Source organism: Neoarius graeffei, chromosome 9 (genome assembly GCF_027579695.1).
Source record: "Neoarius graeffei isolate fNeoGra1 chromosome 9, fNeoGra1.pri, whole genome shotgun sequence".
In the NCBI taxonomy this organism is placed as follows: Eukaryota; Metazoa; Chordata; class Actinopteri; order Siluriformes; family Ariidae; genus Neoarius; species Neoarius graeffei.
The window spans coordinates 92,316,406-92,337,015 of NC_083577.1; the positions used below are offsets into that span (position 1 = coordinate 92,316,406).

General features: G+C 42.4%; 1 protein-coding gene across 2 annotated transcripts in view; it reads right to left on the bottom strand.

The window, feature by feature from the left end:
• Positions 1-20,610, bottom strand: part of nab1b (NGFI-A binding protein 1b (EGR1 binding protein 1)) — a 61,925-nt gene that overhangs the window by 26,559 nt on the left and 14,756 nt on the right. For both annotated transcript variants that reach the window (XM_060930469.1, XM_060930468.1), the window contains exons 2-4: positions 11,797-12,540; positions 10,528-10,661; positions 7,132-7,183 (exon numbers count right to left, since the gene is read on the bottom strand). In XM_060930469.1, the coding sequence (XP_060786452.1) occupies positions 7,132-7,183; positions 10,528-10,661; positions 11,797-12,537 (927 nt within the window). In that variant the 5' untranslated portion in view covers positions 12,538-12,540. The remainder of the gene's footprint in view (positions 1-7,131; positions 7,184-10,527; positions 10,662-11,796; positions 12,541-20,610) is intronic.

A 20,610-nucleotide genomic window follows, 5' to 3' on the forward strand; every position in this document is an offset into this window, starting at 1 on the left:
CAAACTCCACACAGAAAGGCCCTCGCCGGCCCCGGGGCTCGAACCCAGGACCTTCTTGCTGTGAGGCAACAGCGCTAACCACTACACCACCGTGCCGCCATGACTGAAGTGAACGAGTGAAAATATTTTCATCATGAGAAGATAAACTTCATATCTACATCCCACCTTGTAATGCTCTTTATATTATATGGATACACCAAAAAAAAACCCAAAACCCTCACACAAGTTAATGAAAATAATTTTAACTCTGAACCGGTTCACCATTTTGACAATGCGTGTCTAGTCAGCGGGAAAACACTGGGAGTGACGTCATCGGAGTGAAATATGGGGAATTATGTCACTCAGATCTGTGATGTATTTCATATGAAAAATGTGAGTTTTTCAACACAAGAAGATAAACTTCATATCTTCAAGCAAACATGTGATTTCCTTTTTATTGTACAGACATTCACAAACAAACATCCATCCATCATCTGTAGCCGCTTATCCTGTTCTACAGGGTCGCAGGCGGGCTGGATCCTATCCCAGCTGACGGGTGAGAGGCGGGGTTCACCCTGGACAAGTCACCAGGTCATCACAGGGCTGACACATAGACACAGACAACCATTCACACTCACATTCACACCTACGCTCAATTTAGAGTCACCAGTTAACCTAACCTGGCGGCATGGTGGTGTAGTGGTTAGCACTGTCACCTCACAGCAAGAAGGTCCGGGTTCGAGCCCCGTGGCCGGCGAGGGCCTTTCTGTGCGGAGTTTGCATGTTCTCCCCGTGTCCGCGTGGGTTTCCTCCGGGTGCTCCGGTTTCCCCCACAGTCCAAAGACATGCAGGTTAGGTTAACTGGTGACTCTAAATTGAGCGTAGGTGTGAATGTGAGTGTGAATGGTTGTCTGTGTCTATGTGTCAGCCCTGTGATGACCTGGCGACTTGTCCAGGGTGAACCCCGCCTTTCGCCCGTAGTCAGCTGGGATAGGATCCAGCTTGCCTGCGACCCTGTACAAGACAAGCACTTACGGATAATGAATGGATGGATATTATCCTAATCTGCATATCTTTGGACTGTGGGGGAAACCGGAGCACCCGGAGGAAACCCACACATGCAAACTCCAATGCACATGCGCATTCTGTGCTACGCACTTCCTGGTTCCTGAGTTGTTTGTGACGAGTCTTTTTTTCCACGAGTGTTGGTGTTAATTACTGATCTTTTTTTATTTTTTCTACAGATAATTGTCTCGTACGCTCTTCATTTTTATTGTACTGTCGCTTTCCTTTTTGTACTTTCTGCTTTCCTTTTTCCGCTTTTTTCTCTCTCTTTTTTCGGAAGAACGCAGAGACAGGAAGCTTTCCTTTTCTTTCTCCTCCTGTATAAAGACCACAAGTGGAGGCCATCCACATCAGATCTGCTTTAATATCAACAGATCTTCGATTAAGGTACGTGAATCTTTTCATCATGGCACACCTTCAGCCTGTTCAGTGTGCTGAGTGCAGGATGTTTAGTCATTCTTCCTTCGTCGCTAGTGATAGCTTTATTTGTGATAAGTGCAGATTAGTTAGCTCTCTGACGGAGAAGATTACAGTGCTAGAAGCGCGTGTCCAGGCTTTAGAGAAGGCCAGTGAGCATGAGAACAGTGTAGTTTCTGTAAGGGAAAGTTTGGATGCGCTAGGTGGAGTTAGTAATCCCCCAACTCCGGCATTAGAGCCCTTACAGTGGGGCGAATGGGTGACGACTCGGCGGCATAAGCGTAGAGCCAAAGCTACCGCTGAGGCTCGCCCACGGGAGCACCACTCCTCTCCGCGTCACGTGTCGAACAGGTTTGCTCTCCTTAGTGATGCACCCACTGAGAAACCTGAAAGAGCTCTGGTTATAGGGGACTCTATCATACGGCATGTGAAATTAGCTCAGCCTTTAGGGGCACCAGCAGCTTTAGTCAGGTGTATACCGGGAGCCAGGGTGCCGGACATAGCAGGTAATCTTAGGATCCTGGGCAAGCACAGGTTCTCAAAGATAGTTATCCATGCAGGAGCTAATGATATACGCCTTCATCAGTCTGAGGTTACTAAGAGTAACTTTGTAGAGGTGTTTAAATTAGCGAAGGCGATGTCCGATGCTGTAGAATGCTCTGGCCCCATCCCAATGCGGCGTGGCGATGTAGCTTACAGCAGGTTATGGTCGCTGAACTGCTGGTTGTCCAGGTGGTGCTCTGAAAACAGTGTGGGCTTTATAGATAATTGGGCTAATTTTGAGGGCACTGCTGGCCTGTTAGGGCGGGACGGTATCCATCCCACTCGGGAAGGTGCTGCTCTCATTTCCTGCAGCATAGGTCATAGTCTCAGAACAGGTCTAGTTAATTTCTGACAATCCAGAGCCAAGGCCAGGGAGCAGACGAACAGGCTAAACCGACTGTCTGCTAGCTGCACAGAGTCGTCACTCAGGGTCCACTACATCGAGACTGTGTCTGTTCCCCGAGCTCAACAAAAAGGTAGAAATATTCAGAGAGTTTGTTCCAGTAACCTAATCAATATAAAATTAGATCATACTGACTGTACAGCCGCTGCCAGCACCTTTGATCTAAAGGTGGGGCTATTAAATATTAGATCTCTTACATCTAAAGCGCTAATGGTTAATGAACTCATTACTGATCAGGAGTTTAATGTACTGTGTTTAACTGAAACATGGATTAAGCCAAATGAATATATAGCATTAAATGAAGCGAGTCCTCCTGGATACAGTTATATACACCAGCCTCGTCTAACTGGCAGAGGAGGAGGCGTCGCGGTTATTTATAATGATTATCTAGGTGTAACACAAAAACCTGGTTATAAATTTAATACATTTGAAGTTCTTCATACTCATATAATGTATGTAGCCTCGAAAAATAAGTCTACCCAGTTAATTCCATTACTTATTATTTACAGGCCCCCGGGGCCATATTCTGAGTTTCTTTCTGAATTTGCAGATTTTATCTCAGATCTGGTTATTTCCTTAGACAAAGCTTTAGTTGTCGGAGATTTTAATATTCACTTCGATAACCCAGAAGACCCTTTGAAAACAGCGTTTGTGTCCATTTTAGATTCAGTCGGGATTAATCAGAATGTCATAGGACCGACCCATAATGGTGGTCACACCCTCGATCTAATACTAACATTCAGATTAAACGTAGACAATATAGTCATACTTCCACAGTCTGAAGTTATCTCAGATCATTATCTCATCTCATTCAAAATATGTCTGAGTAATAATATATGCACCTCACCACGCTACTGTATTAAACGTACATTCACATCAACTACTGCACAGAGCTTTATAAATGATCTCCCAGAGTTGTCAACTTTGATTGGGTCACTGTCGGCCCCTGCAGAACTTGATCAGGCAACTGAATGCTTAGAGTCAACATTCCGCCATACTTTAGATAATGTAGCTCCTCTAAAAAGGAAAATGATCAGAGACAAAAAATTAGCACCCTGGTATAATGATGACACTCGCACATTAAAACAGACCACTCGAAAATTGGAACGTAAATGGCGTCAAACAAAATTGGTAGTGTTCAAATTAGCGTGGAAGGAGAGCTTCCTGAAGTATAGAAAAGCTCTTAGTGCTGCGAGATCAACATATCTCTCCTCCCTAATAGAAGATAACAAAAATAATCCTAGATTCCTATTTAATACTGTAGCAAAATTAACCAGGAATAAGTCCACTATAGACACATGCACACCTGCAGTATGGAGTAGCAACGACTTCATGAATTTTTTTAATGACAAAATTGAGAATATCCGACAAAAAATTCAAACTACTAATTTAAGGTCAGACAATGTAAGTGACCCTGTAGTTAACTATATAACTGTATCAGATCAGCAATTAGAATGTTTTACTCCCCTTAGAGAAACTGAATTACTTTCATTAATCTCGGCATCAAAAGCCTCAACTTGTGTACTAGATCCCTTACCTACACGTCTATTCAAACAGAGAATACCTGAAGTAATTGAACCGCTTCTAAAAATAATAAATTCTTCTCTTACGATCGGCTATGTACCCAAATCCTTTAAACTAGCAGTTATCAAACCCCTGATTAAAAAACCTGACCTTGATCCCTGTCAGCTGTCCAATTATCAGCCAATATCAAACCTCCCCTTTATCTCCAAGATCCTTGAAAAAGCTGTGGCACAGCAGTTATGCTCATATTTACATAGGAATAACATCCATGAAATGTATCTGTCAGGATTTAGACCTCATCATAGCACAGAGACAGCTCTGGTTAAAGTAGTAAACGACCTACTGTTGGCGTCTGATCAGGGCTGTGTCTCGCTACTTGTGTTGCTTGACCTTAGTGCAGCATTTGATACCATTGATCATTCCATTCTTCTGGATAGGCTAGAAAATGTTGTGGGAGTTAAGGGAACGGCCCTCTCCTGGCTCAGCTCTTATTTAACTGATCGCTATCAGTATGTTGATGTAAATGGTGATATTTCTAGATGCACTGAGGTAAAGTTTGGTGTTCCACAAGGTTCTGTCTTGGGTCCACTGCTTTTTTCTTTATATATGTTCCCTCTGGGTGATATTATTCATAAACATGGTATTAGTTTCCACTGTTATGCTGATAACACACAGTTGTATGTTTCTGCAAAACCAGATGAGAGACACCAGCTTAATAGAATTGAGGAATGTGTGAAGGACATTAGACACTGGATGCTTATTAACTTCCTTCTGCTTAACTCTGACAAGACTGAAGTACTTGTACTCGGACCACGTGCAGCTAGAAGTAAGTTTTCTGATTACACAGTAACTCTGGATGGCCTTTCTGTTTCTTCACGTGCCGCAGTAAAAGACCTCGGAGTGATTATTGACCCCAGTCTTTCATTCGAAACTCACATTGATAACATCACCCGGATAGCTTTCTTTCATCTCAGAAATATTGCTAAGATAAGAAATTTAATGTCACTACATGATGCAGAAAAACTAGTCCATGCTTTTGTTCCCTCCAGGTTGGATTATTGTAATGCCTTACTGTCTGGATGTTCCAATAAGTGCATAAACAAGCTCCAGTTAGTTCAAAATGCAGCAGCAAGAGTCCTTACTAGAACTAGAAAATATGACCACATCACGCCTGTCTTATCCACACTGCATTGGCTCCCAATTCGTACTGATTATAAAATACTACTATTGACCTTTAAAGCACTGAATGGTCTCGCACCACAGTACCTGAGTGAACTTCAGGTCCTTTATGACCCGCCACGCCTACTTAGATCAAAAGGTGCAGGCTATCTGCTGGTACCTCGTATAGTGAAGGCTACTTCAGGGGGCGGAGCCTTTTCTTACAAAGCCCCACGGTTATAGAACAGCCTTCCAAGTAGTGTTCAGGAATCAGACACAGTCTCAGTGTTTAAGTCTCGGCTGAAAACATATCTGTTTAGTCAAGCCTTGTGTTAATGGTGTTTATGAGGTAAAGGAGTAGATCTGGAGGATCCTCAGACAGAGTGTTTTGGTAAACTGGGATGTATGGATGCTGTCAGTCCCCACTCGCTTGCTCACTCGAGTTTGTTGATGGTGTAGTGGCTGCTGCTTTATGTCCCGGGGCCCCTCATGCCTGTGTTACCTTCTGGCTCTCCCCTTTTAGTTATGCTGTCATAGTTAGTTGTCAGAGTCCCTGCTTGCACTCAGCACAAAATGGATACTGTTTCTTCCTATTCAGGTGGCACTGGGCATACCTAACAACCTGTGTTTTCTCTCTCGTTCCCCCCCTTCTCCCCAAATCTGTACCTCTGAGTTACATGTCGGCCCTGGGATCAAGATGCTGAACCTCTTCTGCCCCTCGGACCTGCCTGATCCATCCTGGTGCCCTGTGTCTGGTTGGAGTCCAATCGCATCGCTCCTGTGGAAGGCGGCCCCATGTGGACAGTTGGGGGTTGCGCCTGGAGGACGCTCTGGACTCTTGCAGTGGTGCTTCTGTGGCTGGGGACTGCAGTTGATTTGCTGACTTTGGGACTGCGGTTGTCGTGAACGGTTTTGCACTCGGGTTTCCGCCGGTGGGGGGTTTATAGCATCAACGAAGCTGACTATGTTAGGACTGTTAACGTTATAGTCATGTTGTCTGTTGCTGCCCAAATGAGGATGGGTTCCCTTTTGAGTCTGGTTCCTCTCGAGGTTTTTTCCTCATGTCGTCTGAGGGAGTTTTTCCTTGCCACCGTCGCCACAGGCTTCATCATTGGGGATAGATTAGGGATAAAATTACCTCATGTTTTAAGTCGTTCAAATTGTGTAAAGCTGCTTTGTGACAATGTTTATTGTTAAAAGCGCTATACAGATAAACTTGACTTGACTTGACACAGGGAGAACATGCAAACTCCACACAGAAAGGCCCTCGCCGGCCGCGAACCCAGAACCTTCTTGCTGTGAGGCGACAGTGCGAACCACTACACCACCGTGCCGCCCCTCAGAAATGACTGTGCTTTTTATGAGTGATCTCCATAATTTAGTTTTCCATTAAAGTGTTTCAAATTCATCAGTCTGACCAACATCCACAGAGCGACTCAATTCTGTTCCTGTTTCAATACTTTTAAAATTTAAACATGTGTTTGAGAAATCTGCGAATGTGAAAGATAAATTTCCCTTCAAATGAACCGTAATGTCGATATTCATGAAAACTGTGAAGGAAGAAGTTTCTCATGCCTTTGATTTAACAAATGGACAGCTGCCATTGTACACAAAGAGCTCTTCAACAGATCGATGATTCTCACACACACACACAGGGACAGGATGAACATGCCCGTAAGGTGTGGGGTGAAGGAGTGTACGTTTCTCTGCTCACAAAGCGTAACCTTTCCTCCACATGGTGACACGCAATCCCTGATCCATGTGAACTCCGCCCACATGGAGTTCCACACACAGCTTAACACACAGCTACACAAACAAAAGCCACAGGACCCACCCAGCACCAAGCCGTCGAGAGGTTAGCGCTTACACACCGATGACTGACGAGCACAGAAACACGATGGGACTGAAGCATGCTCATCATTAACGAGAAGCTCAAGTGTAGTGAGGTGATTCACTCAGAGGGACGACTCGGACTCACACGGGGAAAAATACACACACACACTAACTGGAAGCCTGAGGAGAAAGGAAGATCTTTAACTCACCTCTGTTTTAATCCTCTTCGGTGATGGTTCGTCTCTGTCTCCACATCGAGATCTGCACAAGAAAAAACAGAAAATGTTCAATAATTTCCTCGTTATTGTGGTCATTCTTTAAAATCCTGAATATCATGTGATCCGATTCATTCCACTTATCCACACACCCGCTCTCTCAAACTCTGTACATATTACAGTCTTATTATACTTATTTTATTCTCCTTTTAATCACATGCTGTAATGGTAAATTAACCTGATATGATAACACAATGCGATACAGTACGATATGATCACACTTGCAGGTTCATGTGGGTCACTTGTTTGTCTTGAAAATACAACATGGTGCGATACGATGCAACACACTACAATACAACACACTACGATACAATACAACACACTACGATACAACACACTACGATACAACACACTACGATACAGTACAACACTGCGATACGATACAACACACTACAATATGATACGATATGATATATGATACAACACACTACAATACGATACGATACAACATGATATACGATACAACATACTACCATGCGATACAATATATGATACAACACAGTACGATACAATACGATATATGATACAACACACTACGATACGATATACGATACAACACACTACGATACGATATACGATACAACACACTACTATACGATACAACACAGTACGATACGATATACGATACAACACAGTATGATACAATACGATATGTGATACAACACACTACAATACGATATACGATACAACACACTATGATACGATATACGATACAACACACTACGATACGATACACGATACAACACACTACGATACGATATACGATACAACACACTTCGATACGATACGATACAACACAGTACGATACGATATATGATACAACACAGTATATGATACAACACACTACAATACGATATACGATACAACACACTACGATACGATATACGATACAACACACTACAATACGATACGAAACAACACAGTACGATACAATACGATATATGATACAACACACTACGATATGATATACGATACAACACACTACGATACGATATACGATACAACACACTACGATACGATATACGATACAACACACTACGATACGATATATGATACAACACACTACGATACGATATACGATACAAAACACTACGATACGATATACGATACAACACACTACGATACGATATATGATACAACACACTATGATATATGATACAACACACTACAATACGATACAACACAGTATGATACAATATGATATATGATACAACACACTACGATACGATATACGATACAACACACTACAATACGATACAACACAGTATGATACAATACGATATACGATACAACACACTATGATACGATATACGATACAACACACTACAATACGATACGATACAACACAGTACGATATGATACAACACGATATATGATACAACATATTACCATGCGATACAATATACGATATGATACGATATGATATATGATACAACACAATATGGTACGATACGGTACGACATGATATAAAGCAATATTATATAATAAGTCATGACAGAACAAGACACGATATGATGGGTGTGGCCTCTCCAACGTTTTTAAATTTTGCTGAGAAACAGTTAGTAGCCTGATGAATAACCTCCAGCCCATTATACATTTTATACACAACAATTGATTACAGAATGTATTTAAAATGGGCTCGGCTTCAGAGTAACTTCGTTGATACTCGCAAAGACGAGTGAAGAAAGTGAACTGTACCAGCTGCGTACACTCCCCAGAGGCACCGGTAACCCTGGGCTACTGTATTTACTCATCTTATGCTTTCTAGCTTCACATTCGCTCACGATGTTAGCTTCAGTAAGCGATCACTCTCTTGCTAGGTTAGCTTTTTCTGCTCGTCAGGTCTCAGGAATCACTCGAGCTAACTGTTTGGATTTGTTATTGCATCTTGAGTGAAATGTCACTTTCTCTCACACACACACACACGTTTTATTGACCCTCACACACACACACACACACACACACACACACACACACGTGTTTTATTGACTCTCACACACACACACACACACACACACACGTGTTTTATTGACCCTCACACACACACACACACACACACACACACACGTTTTATTGACCCTCACACACACACACGTGTTTTATTGACCCTCACACACACACACACACACACACACACACGTGTTTTATTGACTCTCACACACACACACACACACACACACACACACACACACACACACACACACACACGTGTTTTATTGACCCTCACACACACACACACACACACACACACACACACACACACACGTGTTTTATTGACTCTCACACACACACACACGCACACACTCTCTGACTCATGGTTGAGGTGTGAGCATTACTCTCTACTTCACTTCCTGAAGTCTGATGTGATGAGCCGTGATGAGTGTGAAAGGTGCGAGTGTGAGCTCTGAGACGGTGATTGTGAAAGAGCAGAGTGGAATTTTCCGTCCTGTGGTACGCCAGGCGTATCGGACAGGAAGCACCTGGACACTGAAATCTATTTCAGAGGCTCATTAAGCTCAAGTGGAGTTTAAACACTTAATGTGTAAAGACTTTATTAAGCCTGAGAGCTGCTCTTATTCCTGCGCGCACACGCTCACACACACACACACACACACACACACCATGCAGATGGGTAGAGCTTCAAAAATACCCTTTACTGGAGAAAATAAATAAAGCGTAGCGATCAATGAGCCAGTGCTGACATCACACCACTAAATATAATAATAATAATAATAATAATAAACAAAACAATGCAAAATGTTTTAAAAGAAGAAAAAAAATAAAAGATACAAACTTCTCAAAATTAAGAAATAAAACAGAACATTACACAGCTAAAGTTAAGGGAAAAGAAGAAAAAACAGAAGAGAAAAATATAAAGAAAAGAAAAAATAAGAGAAAAGAAAACAGAAAATGAGAAAAAAGAGAAACAGGAAAAAGATAAGAAAAAGAAAAGAGAAGAAAGGGAAAAAGGAAAGACAAGAAAAAACACCAAAAGTTTGAAATGAAAAAAATAAATAAATAAATAAAAGGAGAGACTCAAAATAAAAAGAAGGAAATAAATCTTTCAAAATGAAGAAATAAAAGAGTGAAACTACGCAGGACACAAGCAAGTGAAAATTAAATTAAATTAACAAAAATATGATTGATTAATAATAATAATAATAATAATAATAATAAGCCACCAGAACATGTAAACATGAGATGATAAATAAATATAGATTTTTTTTGAATAAAGTGATGTAATAATTGTGATTAAATATCCTGAAGCGCAGACCCTGACTGATTTCAGGTTATGAGTTTTGTTCCCTGAGGAGTACAGGAAGTGCGTACTTGCTGGTCCTGTATGTGTACTTGTAGGTGACCTCTCTGGAGACCTGGCGTGCGAGTCCGAATAACTCGTCCCTGCGGGTCAGTAGCGCCACCTCCTTCATGCAGAGCTGTGCTGCGGCCTCGTTCACCGTCAGCTGTGGATCAGACGCATGAGACGGCGTTTCAGTTCAGATTCAAAAAACAACAACACAGTTACACAAAAGCTACAAGTGGAACATGGTGTCGTGACGCGTGTGGAGATGTTCAGACTTGCTGACTCTATAAACACACCAGCACACAGTCACGGAGGCAGAAACAGCCTCGCAGCTCAGTTACAGTCAGGTATCAGACTCTTTGTGGGCGTGGCCTAAGGTTGAATGGTGGAGGTCATTCAGTTCGTATATTTCATTTTGTAGTTAATATAGAATCAGGCTGTTTGCTGTAAAACATAAGGAATAAATCACTGTGTTGTGTTGTTATGGTAAAATAATCAACGACAGTGATGAGGCGGAGTCCAGAATAACGAAGTTGATTATTTTCCTATAACAGGACGTCCTCAAGTGTTTTATTCCTCTTACACCATAACAATTATTTTCATTTATTAAAGAATGTAAGTGGGCGGCACGGTGGTGTAGTGGTTAGCGCTGTCGCCTCACAGCAAGAAGGTCCAGGTTCGAGCCCCGTGGCCGGCGAGGGCCTTTCTGTGTGGAGTTTGCATGTTCTCCCCGTGTCCGCGTGGGTTTCCTCCGGGTGCTCCGGTTTCCCCCACAGTCCAAAGACATGCAGGTTAGGTTAACTGGTGACTCTAAATTGAGCGTAGGTGTGAATGTGAGTGTGAATGGTTGTCTGTGTCTATGTGTCAGCCCTGTGATGACCTGGCGACTTGTCCAGGGTGAACCCCGCCTTTCACCCGTAGTCAGCTGGGATAGGATCCAGCTCGCCTGCGACCCTGTAGAACAGGATAAAGCGGCTACAGATAATGAGATGAGACATTTACGTGCAGCTTGTCACATCAAACGTAAAGTTACGGTTTCACCTCTGACACTGGAGACTCCTTCCATAAATGTGATGTAAATGTCGCCTGACTTCAAGAAAACTTCAACAATTACAGAAATGTTTTAATCTGTTTATGAGTCCCTGTCAATGAGCTGCTCCTATAGAAACAACAATATATTAGAACCAGCACATTGCGCTACTGTCAGAACCACTGTGAGGGGAAATTAATCATCACCTTGTGACCAATCAGAATCTGGAACTCAATAGCACTGTGGCGTAAGGCATCATACCAACCTCGTGGAGTGTGAGATGTTTGCCGTCCTTCCTCTTGGAGTCGAAGCGTCCGTAGATGGCGCTGTATTTGCGGATCTCCTCCTCTCGGTGTGGGTCGTCGTCGCTCATGTCGAAGATGTGACCGATCATTTTGGCGAGCTTCTTGTTGGCTTTGAGCTGCTCTCTCAGGTCTGCCGGGTCACTTTTGGGCAACGCACGTGCCATCCTGTCGACACACTCACTGACAGCCTGAACGGCAGCAATGTCCAGCGCCTCAAGGGTGTCGCGAGGCAGCGGGGATGAGGGTGAGCCAAGCTCAGCAGGTGAGAGACTGCGCTCCGGCCAGAAACGTGGCTCGTTGCTGCTCTGCAGAGGCGAGGCGGTGGCTGAGGAACTCCCGCTGCCTGCTTCGGTTTTTGGTGGGTCTGTTTTGGGAACTTTGACAGGAAGCACAGGACCGTCAGGAAGTTTATACACAGGGATGCTGCAGACAGGAAGTGAAGCGAGCGGCTGGTTAAACAGCGCCGGGTTGGTGACCCAGTCACGCAGAGCTTTCTGGAGGCGTCGCACGTGTAGCGGTTTGCTGGCCATCCCTACCAGCGCCATGATCTCCAGGAACTCATCTTCAGCGGCCTCGCACAGCTGCTGCACGTCATCGCCGCCCTGCTGGATGAATGCGTCGTAGTAGCACAGCAGGTTGGCCCGCTGCAGGATACGGTAGAGCTGCAACTCGCCAAGAGTCCTGGGCAAAGTCGCTGCCATGACCTGAGCCAAGAGACGACAAGAGAAACAGGAAAACAAAAGTGAGGAGGCGGTGAGCAACGGAGTGGAACACAATGGAGGGAAAGAGTGATTGAAACTCTGATAGTGTGGTTAGTATGAAGTCATCCATAATGTCAGCTAACACTTCATCCACTCAACTGATCTTACTCTGGGTGGACAAAGTGTAAAAGAAAAACACAGAAAACACACATAAAATAAATAAACACAATACAAATCACTGCACTGTCTTGTGACAGTGAGACCAATAATGAGAGACGCATCGCAGTTATGATACATATTTGTTTTCAGTGACACTGCATGCCATGTGCCAGAAACAACACCAGCACATTTATTATGGTGTGACTCTGCTGGGCGCCTGGGGGACAGCAGTGAACCAGGACTCTCACTTTACACTACTACTGTAGAGTTACTATCCAATATCACACTCCATACAGCTGTCTGGTTTCATCTCTCAGAACCATTAGGACTAATCCCCATGCACCTGTTCCTGATTAGAGCTCAATCACAGCACAGACATTTATATAAGGACTCTGAGTAACACACAGACTTTGTGAAAGCCTTGTATTTTGTGTCACTTCTCTGGTTTTCACCCTGTTTGTGTGTTTGGACTGTGAGTATTGTATCCCTCTGACATCCTGTCTGTCTCTCACTCCACCACTGCCTGGTTTTGTCTCCGTTTTGGATCTGTTTGCTCGCATGTTTTCAGTAAAACTCTTCCTGTGATTGCATCAGTCTATCAGCCCTTACACAACACAAACTGTCACCTGTCCAACCAGTGAGTGGACTCATAAAACTGTTTTAACTAATTTTATCTGAAACGGTCATGAATATTTTCTGTAAAATGTGTTCGTAAATAATCACACATTATTTTTTAAAAAGAAAATTAAATATAAGTGCTGGATAAAAACTCATCTATCTTATGGAAATAAAGATACAGATTTCATTGTCTGCTGGTCAGGTGTTTATGAGATACGTTGCCTTGCATTTATGATCGGGTTCCCTGCGGTGGGACTCAGATATCATTCGTATGTACAGTCACAAAAGCCATCAAAAATCAGGTCGGTGTTTTTTTACCATATTCTCTTAAGTATGGAGCGCCACTCCGTTATCATTAACAAAATAATTCACCCAGACCTGATTAAACATTATAAACTGAGCAGTAATATAAAACACTCTGCGATTTATTTCATCTGATCATGATTTTAGTAGCCACTTCACACAGACTCCAATCTTCTGTCGAGTCCTGATCCCTCCCAAATGTGGCTAAATGGAATTAAAATATGAGTCATGGACATGAGGATGAACATTTTCCAAAAGCAGGAATTCCCAAACTAGAGGTCAACTCAAGGGTGATTTACAAATAGGGTCATGAGAAAAATTCCTCATCTCCACTTTATTTATTTTTAAAACTGATGTTACAACTAGGCGGCACGGTGGTGTAGTGGTTAGCGCTGTTGCCTCACAGCAAGAAGGTCCGGGTTCGAGCCCCGTGGCCGGCGAGGGCCTTTCTGTGTGGAGTTTGCATGTTCTCCCCGTGTCCGCGTGGGTTTCCTCCGGGTGCTCCGGTTTCCCCCACAGTCCAAAGACATGCAGGTTAGGTTAACTGGTGACTCTAAATTGAGCGTAGGTGTGAATGTGAGTGTGAATGGTTGTCTGTGTCTATGTGTCAGCCCTGTGATGACCTGGCGACTTGTCCAGGGTGAACCCCGCCTTTCGCCCGTAGTCAGCTGGGATAGGATCCAGCTCGCCTGCGACCCTGTAGAACAGGATAAAGCGGCTACAGATAATGAGATGAGATGTTACAACTACAGACTAGAAATTTTCGTCTAACTATGAAGAAGTCCTCACATTCAGTAAATACACTATTCTCATTGTTTTGATACACTGCACTAACACAGGACTAATTTCTCTGAATTCACTGAACTAGTTCCTCGGCAGGGCCCTGTGATGACCTGGCGACTTGTCCAGGGTGAACCCCGCCTCTTGCCCGTAGTCAGCTGGGATAGGATCCAGCTCGCCTGCGACCCTGTAGAACAGGATAAAGCGGCTACAGATAATGAATGGATGGATCCACAAGCATGATGGTAAATTCCACGGAGGAACCAAACCACTGAGAGAACAGAGAGTAGACATGTCTTTGAGGGGTTTGGTCTGTGTGTGGGTTGACGTTACATGTACGTTACTGAAGAATGATAAAATGTTCAAATGTTACAATAACAGAAATGATAAATGTGGAATAAAAGTATGCAGGGTGGCCGAGGATCGTTCATACTTGGTGTTGTTTGTTCAGAAAATTCGGGAAATGTTAACAATGATTTGCTAGTAAGAAAAGTTTTATCACGATGATTAAAAAATGTAAACTCTGAAAATGATGCACTGTTCTTGTGCTGGATGTTTATGTGTAAACCTAAGCATCGCCAAATATATTGTGATTTGATATTTTGTTCGTATCAATCACCCGTATCTCACTTTATATGTGTATGAGATAAAAACGCAGCTGGATTTGAATGCGACAAGTCATAGTGGAGGATGACGTGTGTGTGTGTGTGTGTGTGTATGGGTTTGAGGAGAGTGTGAGAGCGCCTGTCAGGCTCCTGAGCTGCTGGGAGAGTCGCATACCACACTCCACCTCTGCAGCAGGCGTAGGAGGAACTCTCCATCACAGCAGCACAGGCCATGTTTGTTCCTGCTCTCCGCAGTTCAGGCCCCGCTGCCTTCCCAGAATCCCCCTCTCTCCGAGGTGTGGGCGTGGAGCGATACGTGCTCAGACCCAGAGGTCATGGCGTTCAATTTCCAGTTTTATATCTCACACTTATTTCACGGATAAGAAAGGGATCTGGGATTATGGGGCTCACAGGAACAGGTTTATTAAAGCTCTGAAGGGTCTCGGGTTAATAATGATTAAACCTTCGCTAATCTGCTAGTGTGTTCATGTGAAAAGCGTCACTGAAGCTCATGGAGATTAAATACTTCCCTATGCATCATCCTCCCAACGTCTTACTGGAAAAATGGAATGAGATTTAGGTTCATGAAACAGCTAAAATCCGACAACATTTATTCACAGTTGATGACTTTAGTCCAAAAGTTGTGTCAGAATCTGTGTGGGGAAATCCAGAGTCGAAACACAAGCACTCGCTTTTAATTTTATCCACAGAAATTTCATTGTCTCTAACTATGATGTCTAAAATTAAAATAACATTTTATTTATTTTAATTTTTTTATATTTATTTTCAATTAATTCATTCATGTTTATATTTTTTCATTTTTGAATTTTTAAATAAATTTGTTTCATTGTCTCTAATTGCAATGTTCATCCATCCATTATCTGTAGCCATTTATCCTGTGCAGGGTTGCAGGCGAGCTGGAGCCTATCCCAGCTGACTACAGGCGAAAGGCGGGGTACACCCTGGACAAGTCGCCAGGTCATCACAGGGCTGACACATAGACACAGACAACCATTCACACTCACATTCACACCTACGCTCAATTTAGAGTCACCAGTTAACCTAACCTGCATGTCTTTGGACTGTGGGGGAAACCGGAGCACCCGGAGGAAACCCACGCGGACACGGGGACAACATGCAAACTCCGCACAGAAAGGCCCTCGCCGGCCACGGGGCTCGAACCCGGACCTTCTTGCTGTGACGCAACAGCGCTAACCACTACACCACCGTGCCGCCTAATTGCAATGACTAAAATTTAAGTTAATTATAATTTATTTATTTTTATAAATTATTTCACTGTCACTAATTACAATGTCTCAAATTAAAATTATTTTTAACTTTTATTTCATTTATTTTATTTTAATGTTTTCATTTTTAAAATTAACTTATTTCACTGTCTATGATTTCTAAATTTTTTTTATTTTAATTATTGTCTTTATTTAATATTTATTTAAAATTTAATATTTTTCATTTTTAATTTTTAAAATTAATTTCAGTCTTCAATTACAATGTCTAAGATGATATTATTAATATTTAATAAAAAGTGTTATATTGATATATTTATCTATATGTATTGTGCATTTAATGACATGTCGCTGTAACTGAGACACGCCTCTGCTTTACTCAAACTCCGCCCCCATATGCATAACTCTAACGTAACTTCTGAATATCGCTTTAGTGTGCAGCTCCGCAGTCTGAACACTGATTTCAGTATTACATCACTGCACACGTGACTCAACTCTGAATATGACTTTATGATTTTAACAATAAATATATTTAACTTCAATACAACTTTAAATACATTTAACTTCACATTTAACACGTTAATGAATTAAACATGTGACACAAAACCTGATTTTAATGTCCGGTCAGTAAACAACACAAAAACATGCTGCTGTGTAAAATCTGTGCTTCTCGCCAGAAGAGCAGTGTGTAGTTCTGCTGATGTATGGACACCACACGACGCTCAGCACACGACGCTCAGCACACGACGCTCACTGAAGAAAGACTCTTTACTGAATGACTCCAGTGTTGGAAAGTTGGACTAAACTCCATAAGAACGATGACTTTGTCATGTCTGACTCATCACCTCACACCTTCATTGTTATATTTTAACACTGAGTGTTTTATTTTCCTCAGAGGTGTGAATCTCCCTCTTTCAGACAATACCATACACATCTCGAGTCGTACTACAGCAGACCATCCAAACACGGAACAGTTAAACCTTTTAACAAACTACTGATCCAATACGATTTGATTCGATTCGATTCAGGACTGATTGGATTCTGATGAGCACTAATATTCACTTCAGTTGATATTCACTGATATTCAGTCCAGTTGTAGTAGCGCACTTCAGTTCAGTAATGTTACAGTTCAATTCAGTACTGTTATGATTCAGTTCGGCATTAATGTGACCCAGTTCACCACTGATATGATCCGGTTCAGCTCTAAAATGATTCGGTTCAGCTCTGATACAATTAGATCCATTACTGATTATTTCTGAGATATTGGGGATATTGTGATATTTTAATATTTTTCTTTTTCAATAATTATTGATAGTAAAGATTTCATACTTAATATTAACAATATCAATGATTGTTATTGATAAATATAAAAAAGCATACAGCTAGAAATAAAAGTAATAAACAGTTTTTTTTTTTTTTAAATATAACCCCAGGCCTAGAAATTCATATATTTTTTCCCACCAGCCAGCCGGACTAGTTCCCTTCCAAAGTAACTCGTCAAACAGAAAATCAACTCGCCAAAATTTGTTCATGTGTGAATTTTACTTCTGTCAAAAATAACGCAAAAGAGAGTTGTTACCATTGTTCATGACTAATGTGCATTTATTTCAAGACCCGAGTATTTTGATCCTGTTGTTAAATACATAAATGAGAACAACACAGAGCACCATAATATAATATCAACAAATAATAATATATTGGAAAACTTGGCAACTTGGTGTATGAGTATTGAAAACAAATATACTTACTATCATGACTATAGCACCCAAAATATGTCTTTCAAATGTGTTTTATTTGAGCAATGTATACATATATACAGTATATACATACAGTATGTCGCGTATCTTTCACATGCACGTTTCATCATTTGTTGCTCTTTTTTCTTTTTTCCCCATGAACACACGTACACATACACAAAATACCCACTAGCACCCAAAATATGTCCAACATGCTTTCTGTATTTAACCATTTATGAGAGAGAAAGCATTCGGAGCTTCATATTGACGAGGAATCAACTTGAAAAAATTAATTATTCCATAAAAATCATATCGCAGCCAAGGCCGACCCTGCTCCCACGCTTGCTTATCAGTCCTTTGTCATTTCTCCTTCTCGTACGCTTTATCGGCGGCCTTTTTCTCCTCTTCAGACTGAGGTCGCTTTGTCCCCGTCTCTGGCGGTTTCTGTACACCTTTCAGAAAATTCCACATCGCAACGTAGCTTTGGCAGATGTAGATGTAAACAACAACAAAAACACACGTTTAAATGGGCGATAATGTGGCCACATCTATTGAATTTGATAACATGATTACCGCGATATTCAGCGAGATGTGTTATATGCATGCGCAGTAGTGAAAAAACCGACAGCCTGACTCATACACGATATGATTCGGAATTCTTCGGTATTTTCCGTCCTGCTGATAAACACATCGATTAACACAGACACGGCACACACTTAATATGTGGCGGCTTTAGTTGACGGTGTGTCTGAATTTTCACTTCATATATATTTTTTATTTTCAACTAACCAGCCGGGCTGGCTAGTGACAGGAATTACCCGCCAAATGACAAATTAAGTCGCCTCGGGCGACCGGACCACCACGAATTTCAAGCTGTGTAACCCTACTGATTTGCTGGTAATTTGATAGCAAGCCTACATATATCGTGATTATATCATATATGCTCGGATCATGATATGATATTGTTGTTTATATCGCCCAGCCCTAATATTGATATTCTATCATCACCACCCCACCCACTCCAACAGCTCTGCTGTAACAGCAGAAGAAAACAGACTTTCTATGACAGCAGGTCATCACGCATCTCCAGGAGAGAGTTAAATTGAGCACACACACACACACACACACACACACACACAAACAGAGCTGAACTCGTGCCTCTCCAATGGAGAACAGAGGCCAAGGCCCAGAGAGCACAAAACCTCATTGAAACCAATTTAGCATGAGCATGGATGGGCTCCTCTCTCTCTCTCAGGACGCAGCTTCACAACATGGCCAGCTGAAAGCACTCTCTCCGCCTGCACTCATATCTGAGACCAGCAGACCTTCATCAATGAGCATGAATAACACACTCGCAATGAGCGAGCGATCACACAGCGGGTTCTGAGGAAGAGCTCAGAGGCTGTTTACTTCACGTAAAAACATTCTGTCAGAAATATCTGCAATATGTTCAGGAAGGAGAAGAGAATGGGAGGATTCTGTACTGCTGAAGGATAAAGGAAAAGGATCCTACTGAAAAAAATGATAATCCTTTCCTAATAAAATAAACATGATGAGTTGAGTGGTTTGTTCAGGAGAACTTTAAAAGAACATCTGCAAACAAGGTTAAATAAAGCGAAATAATATTTTGCATAAAATTGTAACACTTAAAAACATTGTGTCTGCTTGACTGCCTGACTTACCAAATGACTGACTAATTGATTGATTGACTGAATGTCTGTCAGAACTGACTGTCTGTAGGACTGAATGACTGAAGGACTGACTGAAAGACTGTCTGTAGGACGGATTGACTGAAGGACGGATTGAGTGACCGACTGAAGGACTGACGGATTGACTGACTGAAGGACTGACGGATTGACCGACTGAAGGACCGACGGATTGACCGACTGACTGAAGGACTGACGGATTGACCGACTGACTGAAGGACTGACGGATTGACTGACTGACTGAAGGACTGACGGATTGACTGACTGAAGGACTGACGGATTGACTGACTGACTGACTGACTGAAGGACTGACGGATTGACTGACTGACTGAAGGACTGATGGACTGACTGACTGACTGACTGAAGGACTGATGGACTGACTGACTGACTGACTGAAGGACTGATGGACTGACTGACTGACTGACTGAAGGACTGATGGACTGACTGACTGACTGACGGATTGACTGAAGGACTGACGGACTGACTGAAGGACTGACGGAAGGACTGACAGATTGACTGAAGGACTGACGGAAGGACTGATGGACTGATGGATTGACTGAAGGACTGATGGATTGACTGACGGATTGACTGAAGGACTGATGGATTGACTGACGGATTGACTGAAGGACTGATGGATTGACTGACGGATTGACTGAAGGACTGATGGATTGACTGACGGATTGACTGAAGGACTGATGGATTGACTGACGGATTGACTGAAGGACTGATGGATTGACTGACGGATTGACTGAAGGACTGATGGATTGACTGACAGATTGACTGAAGGACTGACAGATTGACTGAAGGACTGACAGATTGACTGAAGGACTGACAGATTGACTGAAGGATTGACTGAAGGACTGATGGATTGACTGAAGGACTGATGGATTGACTGAAGGACTGATGGATTGACTGACGGATT